At 44.2% G+C, this 9,764-nt stretch overlaps 1 protein-coding gene across 2 annotated transcripts in view; it reads left to right on the plus strand.

The window, feature by feature from the left end:
* The window catches only part of stim2b (stromal interaction molecule 2b), a 46,202-nt gene extending 36,996 nt beyond the window's left edge, over positions 1-9,206 (plus strand). Inside the window, exons 5-12 of one of the 2 annotated variants that reach the window (XM_028038621.1) lie at positions 436-551; positions 630-807; positions 1,418-1,595; positions 2,213-2,374; positions 3,196-3,296; positions 4,857-5,095; positions 5,207-5,393; positions 6,304-9,206. In XM_028038621.1, coding sequence (XP_027894422.1) covers positions 436-551; positions 630-807; positions 1,418-1,595; positions 2,213-2,374; positions 3,196-3,296; positions 4,857-5,095; positions 5,207-5,393; positions 6,304-6,922 — 1,780 coding nt within the window. In that variant the 3' untranslated portion in view covers positions 6,923-9,206. Of the gene's footprint in view, positions 1-435; positions 552-629; positions 808-1,417; positions 1,596-2,212; positions 2,375-3,195; positions 3,297-4,856; positions 5,096-5,206; positions 5,448-6,303 lie in introns of both variants that reach the window. The other variant, XM_028038620.1, reaches the window with a different exon arrangement.
* Positions 9,207-9,764: the final 558 nt, after the last annotated feature.

The following is a 9,764-nucleotide window of genomic DNA, read 5'->3' on the forward strand; positions in this document are numbered from 1 at the left end:
TAAGTCCGACGTTCAGCTTCGCAGTCATTCGGTCCATTCGCTAACGCTAACAAAGTTCCCAGTCATGAGTTTTAGTCTTCAGTGGAAGAAGCTGCAGATGAAGTTGTTATTTAAGGACTGTCGTTAAATGAACTCCTGTGCAACGTGAGCTGCTGCAGACTGAATGCACTGAGTGACTAACTGTAACTAGGGGGAGGTGGTGGGTCGTCGGGGGGGCTTCATGTTTCTGCGCCGAGCTGACTCATGAAGTGATGTCATAACCAGAGGGCTCGGTTGTTTTCTGAGCCGTTTTAGATGCTGATCGACGGTCCACCTGTCGGTCCCGTGTTTCTGTACGGAATGTTAAACATCTCCCCGATTTACTGTCTCGAGGGGGGAAAAATATTTAAAATGTGCTACTTTGTCATTTGAATGTATGCTCTGTTTGCGTTGTAGAATAGCGGCAAACGAGCCGTCGTTTATGTCCATGCAGCTGAGGGTATTAGACCAGCGGCACAAGCAGAAGCTCAACCTGAAGGCGCTCGACGCTGTGCTCTTCGGGCCTCCTCTGCGTGAGTACGGCTTCTGTTCCAATGCGGCAAACCGGCAGCGCGTCTCCTTCTCACCCCTCACTCTTGGGTCCCCTGCAGGTCCGCAGCACAACTGGGTGAAAGACTTTGTCCTGATGATCTCCATTGTGATCGGAGTGGGAGGCTGCTGGTTCGCCTACATTCAGAACAAGTCCAGCAAGGTGCACATTTCTCAGATGATGAAGGATCTGGAGAGCCTTCAGAACGCCGAGCAGAGCCTGATGGACATGCAGAGCCGGTAAGACGACCGAGCAAACTAGAAATTCTGAAGTATGCTTTCATTTAACTCTTTTTTTTTTTTTCTTTGCATACAAAGTGATAAATAGTTAGATGTGTGTCGGGACAAACTAGCAGTGAAAGAAGGACATGGCAGCATTATGCGGTGCTGAGGTCTAATGTTCTGCAGGAGCAGGCCAGATTTGATGTGAAGATGGATGGAGCTGCCTTTTATTAATAAATAAATAAAAGGCAGCAAATGACTTGAATCTGAGGTGGAAGTTCACCTTGAAGCAGGATCCACAGCTAGAGCTTCAATTGAATGGTCCAATCAAAGTTTGGATGGAACTCAAATTTTGAATCTGTTTCAAGATGTGAAAACCGATGATCATACATAACAATCAGACTGAGCTTGGGCTATTTTGCAAAGAACAAACCAAATTTAGATGTAAAAAAATGGAGAGAGAGAGAGAATCCTAAAGATGGCAGCAGTTAACTGTAGCGATTCTACAAGATGTTGAGTCAAGAGGCTCGAATGCAAATTTATTGCACATATTTTAGATTCTTAAATAAATGTAAAAAAAAAAAGTCTTTTGTCTCATTACATAAAACTCATGGACATTTGTTTCCAGGCTGGAAAAGGCTCAGGAGGAGAACCGGACGGTCGCCGTGGAGAAGGAGAACCTCGAGCAGAAGATGAGGGACGAGATCATCGACGCCAAGAAGGAGGCCCACCGGCTGCGAGAGCTGCGAGAGGGCGCCGAGTGCGAGCTCAGCCGGCTCAAATACGCCGAGGAGGAGCTGGTCCAGGTGAGGCCTCCCGGAGGACTTCCTGTCCGTGAACACAGCTTAACCCGTTTCCCCTGAATGCAACTCGGCCAAAGGCTCATTATCAGTCAAAACATGCTGGCCGGCTGAAGTGAATATCACACGGTTGCGTGCATAAATGTGTGGAAACATGACTTAGTTCATATGGAAATTAAATTTGAATTCACTTTGATGCGGTTTGCACATTCTTCGCTGTCTTTTGAACGATGGATTTAATTTAAAATAAGGGGGAAAAGGCTCGTCTGGGTGCAGAGCTTTATGCAGATGTAAATGTATTCATCACTGTGGCTAAACCACCTAAAATTGAAAAGATTAGTTTTATATTGTCTGCCTTAAATTTTCATTTCATTTGCGAGGGACCTGCTTTGCATATTTATCCGCCTTCGTAAAAAAAAAAAGAAAAAGAAAACCCTACAGCTCTGCCCTTGGATTCGAGTCGGGACAAAAACTCCTTCTATTAACTCATCAGATATGGAAGAATCCAATAAACAGTAATCTCTGTTTATTGGTTTATTGGAACCGTTCGTTCGAACGGTTTCTGTCGGCGGAAGGTTTATGTTTTTTTGAAACCCCGGTCGTGACCTGTCACCTTCCTGCAGGTGCGGAAGGCTCTGAAGCGGGCGGAGAAGGAGATGCAGTCGGAGCGCTCCGTCCCCGAGGCGCTGCAGAAGTGGCTGCAGCTCACGCACGAGGTGGAAGTTCAGTACTACAACATCAAGAAGCAGAGCGCCGAGTTCCAGCTGTACGTCGCCAAAGACGAGGTGAGCTTCTCTTTGGCGGCGCAGGGAAGCGACGGATCCGGAGCGCTCCGCCGTCCTTCAGCGCCGGGATTAGCGGCCGTAGCGATTCGTCCATATTTGCATTGTATAAATTTGAATGAATTTCGCCCTGATTTGGCCGTTAATGCGGATTGTCAAGTGACGGACTTTTCTTTGATGGAGCTGCCCTAGAGGATGTGGAAATATGCGTATAGATTTGATTCTTGTCTGATGCAATTTCAGGCAGCTGCGTCAGGTTTCAAGGACGCTTAAATCTTCCCGAACATCAACAAATTCTCATAATGGCAACTTTTTTAAAAAAAAATCCCTCTTCGATCAAGCCTGACCCTGTGTTAAGAAGTAATGACACCCTGACTTTATAAGTTGTGGAGGCTAAGAGTTTATGATAATTTTGACTGTTTCTTCTTTGCAGAATTGATTTCAGTCACATTAAAGAGGTTTTGATTATAACCAGCCATCTTAACTGAATTCAAGTCGCTGCTTTGACTAGTCCGCTACATAACCCTTAATTTGAAGCTCTGATTCTTTCAAAAGTGAGAAACAGATCTGTTAGCCTAGTTCTGTGTCAAATAATTATTTGAAACCTGTCTGAAAAAATCTTATTCTACATATGTAGCAAAGCTGATCGTGAGAACAGAATAAAGAAATCTTAATGCACTAATAATGTTGCATATTGTTTGAATTGAACTTGTAGAAGTTTTAACAAATGTTTTTATTCGTTTGATCAACTAGATTCATTCTGAGTTGTTGCAGAAAAATTCAGTAAATAACTTTGGCTTCCTCTTTTTTTTCTTTTGTTTCAGGCAGAGAAAATAAAAAAGAAAAGAGGTTCTGTGTTCGGAACCCTTCATGTCGCCCACAGCTCGTCCCTGGATGAGGTGGACCACAAGATACTAGAAGCAAAGTAAGACTCCAATCTACTTCCTGCGTGCGCAGTTCCCCTCGCAATCTGATTTACGATCATTTATTTTAACCCGAGTTCATTAGAATAACTTAGTCTAACATAAAGCAAAATGGAGGAAAGCATTTTCCTCCATTTTGGAAAGCAAAATGGAGAGAAATGAAATTTCTCAGTCATTCACGGCTAAGGCCTTTGCGTATATTGGAGTTCAAGTCACCAGCAGCACAAAACCCCCAACAGCCTCATTAATCTGGGATTTATTCCCGTCCTACTGTTTGTTCGCAGTAAACTGATTCAGGAAGTGACGGAGAATCAGACTGATTCTCCCTGCACATGTCATCAAGGCCTGAGTTTTATTTAGCTAAAGTTCTACAGAGAAAAATGCATTTAAGATATCCTGAAATGGCGTGCTGTGGTGGCGCAGGGGGTTAGCACACCCCACGTTTGGAGGCCTTAGTCCTCGACGCGGACGTCGCGGGTTCGACTCCCGGTCCCGGCGACCTTTGCCGCATGTCTTCCCCCCCTCTCCTCACCCTCCTTCCTGTCTGCCTACTGTCAAAAAAATACGAGCCACTAGCGCCGCAAAAAACTCTTCGGAGAAAAAAATGGAAAAAAAAAAAAAAGATATCCTGAAACGATAAGGGACGTTCAATGTCGACATTTATTATGAATGTTTTGTGGCAATAAAAATTATTACTCACTATTTTTATTCCTTCATCAGTCTTTTTGGGCTTACATCGATCAGTTTGAGCCTTTATTGTCAGACAGTGGTGGGAAACTCTTTGGTGTACACTCAAATCGGTGTTTGTGACAGAAAACTTATCAACGCACATTCGGCCTATTGGGAAACATTTTGGCAGCATCATGCTGTGGGGGGCCACCACCTTTAGAGTTTATAAGAGGATCTATGAAGGTAGGTACAAGAAAATCATTGTCAGTCCTAAACATAGTCCTGTGTTAGAATGGCTTAGTCAAATTCCAGTATTGAGTGCTGAATACACACATGGACAGCATGCCACACTTGTGAGAGTTTTATTTGTTAATTGTTTTGAAGCAAACCCCAAATTGTCCCAAACATGTCCGCCATGTCCGACCTGCATGCAACGCCGGCTCTCCGCTGGTGTTAATACCACCGGTGTCCTCTGGTGAAAGGCCAGCGCCTGATCTATTCTACACTGCTTTGCAGATTAGGGTACATTCTTCTGGGCGCTTAACTTTGTTTAGTCTGCGAGGTTATTTAGAGTTCCTCTGAAATCCAGTTCAAAGAATCGTTCAGTTGTTCAAACACCAAGGGGAATCACAGGAAAAACAAGAAGAAAGTGCAGCGCTCCGTCTGGCTTCTTGTTAGGCAGAGGTCCAGCTTTACAAGTGGGTCTGCTTCGTGCCAAAAAGCGCATTAATCTTGGCTCGTCAACTTCTTCTGTGTGCATCTTAGAAAGGACGTTTTGATGTGCATCAGAGAAGAATCTCTCCAGCTCGCCAAGTTCGGCACGTTCAGAACCAGGGCCGTCCTCTTCATTTAGTTTTTCCCTTCTTGTTTTTTTTATATATATTTTTTTTTAGGAAAGCTCTGTCAGAGGTGACGGCGTGCCTGAGGGAGCGGCTTCACCGCTGGCAGCAGATCGAGAAGCTCTGCGGCTTCCCCGTCGTCAACAACTCAGGTCTGCCGAGCCTGACGGCCAGCCTCTACTCGGACCACAGCTGGGTGGTCATGCCCCGAGTCTCTGTCCCTCCGTACCCCATCGCAGGCGGTGTGGACGACCTGGACGAGGACACGCCTCCCATCATTCCACAGTTCTCCAGTGAGTGCGCCGCGCCATTTATTTATACATTTTTTTTACACTCGTTCTCAGCAGGAGAAAATGTTGCCGCTTGCTCCGGAACGACGTCCGATCTTTGTTTTGCTCTCCCAGCCGCTGCGTTGATCCGACCCCCGCTGACCCGCAACAGCAGCCTGTGCCGCTCCCGCCGAAGCCTGCTGAGCCAACAGTCGTCCCTGATGTCCCCGGACCCAGACCTGCTGTCCATGGCCGGCTCGTCCCTCTCCTATCGCCCCGACGCAGACGACGAACAGTTTATGTTCAGTTTGGATAGGAGGGGGTATGTAGCTGTGGCCGGAACGCCATGGAATGGTTTTACAGTTTGGACTAACAGGTGTTTTATCCAGACACTGACAGATTACCAAGAGGGTTTCACTGAGTGTTATAGACTGTCTTCTGTCTGCAGGCAAATCAAATTCATCTCATTAATCGGACGTTTGTTTTAGGACTAACTGTCTCCCGAAAATGAAACGATCTGATTTTTGTCCCAGTGTTTCTAACTTATAGCCGAGAGTCTCAACAAAGCCTGGTCGAATCTTTACCAGACTGCAAAAACACAAAAGTCTTGTTGGTCTAGTTTCTAACACTTGAAGTAAGACAAAATGAACTTACAAGTAACTTTTCAGCATGATACAGGAGCTTGTTTCAAGTCAATAATTCCTTAATATTGATGAAAAAATACTAGGTATAAGTGAAATAATCAACCAATGGAACAATGCGTTTTTCCCACATTGTAAATTAAAAATGTCTTGTTCCACTGGCAGATTATTTCATATCTAGCTGGTACTTTTTCATCATTATTAAGGGATTATTGACTAAAAACAAGCTCAGTTATTTGTGAGTTAGTTTTGTCTTTATTTCAAGTGTTCTAAGAAAACAGACCAAAAGTGCTTGTAAGATTTTGTGTTTCTGTGGCGTTGGCGGTAGAGCTGGGTCATAGTATTAGCAGCAGTAGAGGTGCAATAGCACCAGGGTGTGGTTAAAAATAGATGTATTTTAAAGCTTTTCCTGGTTTGTTGTGATTTTAGTTGTTGTTGGGAAAGATGTAAACAAAAATTAAAATTGTGAATTGGCTGTCGTATTTTGTCCCTCCTACCCTCTGTGGTTAATATTCTGAACAGTCGTACATATTTCCACATTGCGGCGACGTTTTCAGTGTGTGACCCGCTTGTTCTGCTCCTCCCCGTCAGAGAACCGGCTCAGGACGGCAGCTCCGACGCGGACTCCCTCTGCTCCACCATCGGCCGGAAGCAGCTGCACTCCCCCGGCGCCGCCGACGCTCCGTACCGCCGCATCTCCCGCGAGGAGCTGCTGCTGCTGGGCCAGGGCAGCCCGGAGCGCCCCGGCTCCACCCACACCACCAGCAGCAGCAGCAGCAGCAGCCTCAGGGACTCCACGCCTCCTCCCATGCCCCCGACGCCGGCCGCCACCCCCTCCGGCCCACCCTCCACCTCCCCATCCCCGGCTCTGGAGCACCACCAGTTCACGCGGAAAGGCTCGCCCGACCTCACCCGCGTCATACCCGAGTCCCAAAGCATGCCGCTGTCGCAGGGCAGCGCCGCCTCTCCGACGGGCAAGGGCGTCTACAACGGCATCCTGGAGAAGTCCTACAGCTACGGCCAGCTGCCGGCGAGCATGCTGCCCAACGTGGGGCGCCACCCGTCTCTCACCTCGCTGGACTCGGAGGGCCGGAGCCTGGGGAGAGATTACAAGCTCCACAGCACCTCCTCCCAGGACTCCTGCGACAACGGGGAGAAAATCAAGCGCTCCTCGTCTAAAATCAAAAGCTTATTTAAGAAGAAGAAATAAAAACATTCAGAGAGAGGTAGCGCATCTCGTGTGACAGCGAGAGAGAAAACTAAACTAAAGGAAGAGTTTTATCGCTCATACGTCACTGGAAGATAAAACATTTCCTTTTCTCTCCTGGGTTTTTTGTTCTTTTTTTGTCATCAGAGATGGAATGTAGCTCAGCCTGGGTGCCGTCAAACGCCCCTCAGCCTGGTAGCCTTATTTTTCAATAATCCCTTTGTATTTAGTTCTCGCAAAGAAAAAACCCGCACAGATGGAGGGAGGAGCCGAGGCAAGCTCAAAACCTGCTCACGGTTCTCTCTTCCTTTCTTTTCTTTGTATTTAATTTTTTTTTTTTTTTTTAGTTTGAACCAACCAAAAAAAACCTCTTCATAAAGGGTCTAAAGGTGCGGTCTGTACATTTAGTTTCAAACTCACAAGGTGTAGTGTTTCACTGAAGACGTGTTGTGTGGATGAACTCGTGTACTTGACTCATTTCATTCAGAAGAGAGAGAGAGAGAGAAATAATCCTGCTAAAAGTTTGTTGCACTACTGCTTTCTTCGTGGTTGTGTTTTTTGTTTTTTTTTTGGCGGGGAGAGGGAGAGAGGGCGCAGCTCGCGGAGTTAGAATCAAGATGTCGACATGAAGGGAGGGGGATGCATGAGCGGTCGCAATGAAAACGCAGCACAGAGCCAAAATGATCTGATGTGCCCTCAGTGCCACTCTTTATGGATGTCTCAATATAAATATATAAATAGGATAAAAAAATAGATATATATATATAAACTGTTTTCACACAATGTTCTTAAAGGTGATTTTAATAGATTTTTAAATTTTACGGCTTCATCGCGGACTGAAGCCGCAGCGGTCACTTTATCTGTGTTCTTGTCGCCCTTTATTACTTGATTACCTGCATTCTGTAGCCATACAGTAACAAAATCTACTATCTTTATGTTTTTTTTTGTTTTTAAATATATATATATATCCTGCAGCTTTTTAAACCTGGTGTCACTACAATGTTTGATTGGGGGAAATTGGCTTTCAGGTGCATCTCTCAAGTAAGTTAGATGATCATTGAAAAGCTTATTTATTTTTGTAATGTAGTTTAAAAAGTGAAAGCTGTGTCTCGTGTAGTTTTGTTACATACAGAGTGATGTATTTTAAGTGTTTTTTTTGGGGGGGAGGCTGAAGATTTTAATCTTTTGCAAACCTTCAAATCGGTTTCGATGATCCCTGCTCAAGGATGCAGTCATCAAGAGCGTGGAGTCGAACGTTATTATGTTTCCCGCCTTCATATATAAAGTAAAATTGATTCTTTGTTTAAAATCTAATCACTATTTTGAACAATAAATGGCAAACTCCGATTAAAAAAAAAATCTATAACCATCTTCAAAGTTGTTGTTTCACGGTTTAACTATGTAATTTTTACATTTTTTTTTGTTTGTTTCTTGCTTAAATATCCATACTATTAGAGCAGATAGAAAAGTCTAGAAATTAGATTCAGCTTGTACTGAAGTCTTGAAGTGGATGGCTCTTGGGAATCCAGCCTCCCTCAGTTTTCCTTCCACTGAATTTACCATTAATATTCTTGTATGCAGCACTCTATGAGCAGCCATCAAGTATTTTTAATCTCTCATCTCATGCGTAACAATTTTTTTTTTGAGTAACTGTATTTTTTATTATTTTTTTAGCTGCAAGTAATAATCAAAATGAACAGAAATAAACACTTGAAATGTATCACTCTGCGTAATGAACAGAAGTTTCACTCTTTGAAATGAAGTATCAGCTTAGGAACATTGATTTTTTTTTTTTTGATGCGCCTGTATGTGTTAAAATTCCAGTGACACTAAGAATAATCTGCTGCCAATCTGAAATCACACTGCAAGGCAACCAGACCCACCCAACTGTTTGCCTAAAACAAAAAAAGCAACAAAAAAAAAAACACAAAACACAACAATAACAGGAAAAAAAACAATATGCGGCAAGAAGTCAAGCTGTTTGATCCGGATCTGATGAATGATGCACCAAGACCTGCCTCTCCTCCCTGCTTCTGACCCTCCCTGAGTCCCCACTAAGCTCGACCCTCGCAATACAGTCTTGCTCATCACCTATGGGGCCCGCAAACCTAGCGCACTGATGTCAAGAGCTTCACACTGTGATTACTGGCCGCTTCCTCTCGTCCCTGAGCTGGGTGTCACCGCTGCAGTTTGAGAATGCAACAGTGCTCCAGCAAGCATCTAGGAGGTCGCTGAGCCGATGATCCAATGTGTGGTTCTAAAAATAGAAGAAGAAGAAGAAAAAGAAGCAGAAGAAGAAAAAAACAAACAAAAACTCGTACATGTGAGAGGTTGTCGGGCAATGGAGCGCGCAATGAAGGGAATGCAGGACAGGGCTGCTAGGTGGGGAGGAAGTGAATGTTTACGAGGAATGTGGGGGTTTGAGAACATTTTGTGTGTGTGGATATTTGTATACTGTAGAAGAATTAATAATAATAATAAAAAAAAAAAGAAAAAAAAAGGAAGCAACCGAGATGGTTCAGAGTCATGTTTGCGGGTCTGTTTTATGCTTTTGTCTGAAGTGGTGAAAAAGTGTTTCATGCAAATCAAACAGCTGCTGAAATTTCATTGCCAAAAGAGCACAAATAGCACAGCTTTTATATTTTCTTTTTCTTCCAGTTTCCTATAGCCTCGCAGGGCATGTTGTGCCGTATTTAGTTTCATGTCGGAAGTTGAGAAAATTGTAAAATATTATGACAGAAAGAAATCAAGATTGCATCTGGAAGTCGCTGCAGAATGATATCAAACATTATATTGAGCGCTTAGCACACAAGCTTAAATTGTTTGGAGATGTATCCAGACAAAT

Source organism: Xiphophorus couchianus, chromosome 14 (assembly GCF_001444195.1).
Source record: "Xiphophorus couchianus chromosome 14, X_couchianus-1.0, whole genome shotgun sequence".
Classification (NCBI taxonomy): Eukaryota; Metazoa; Chordata; class Actinopteri; order Cyprinodontiformes; family Poeciliidae; genus Xiphophorus; species Xiphophorus couchianus.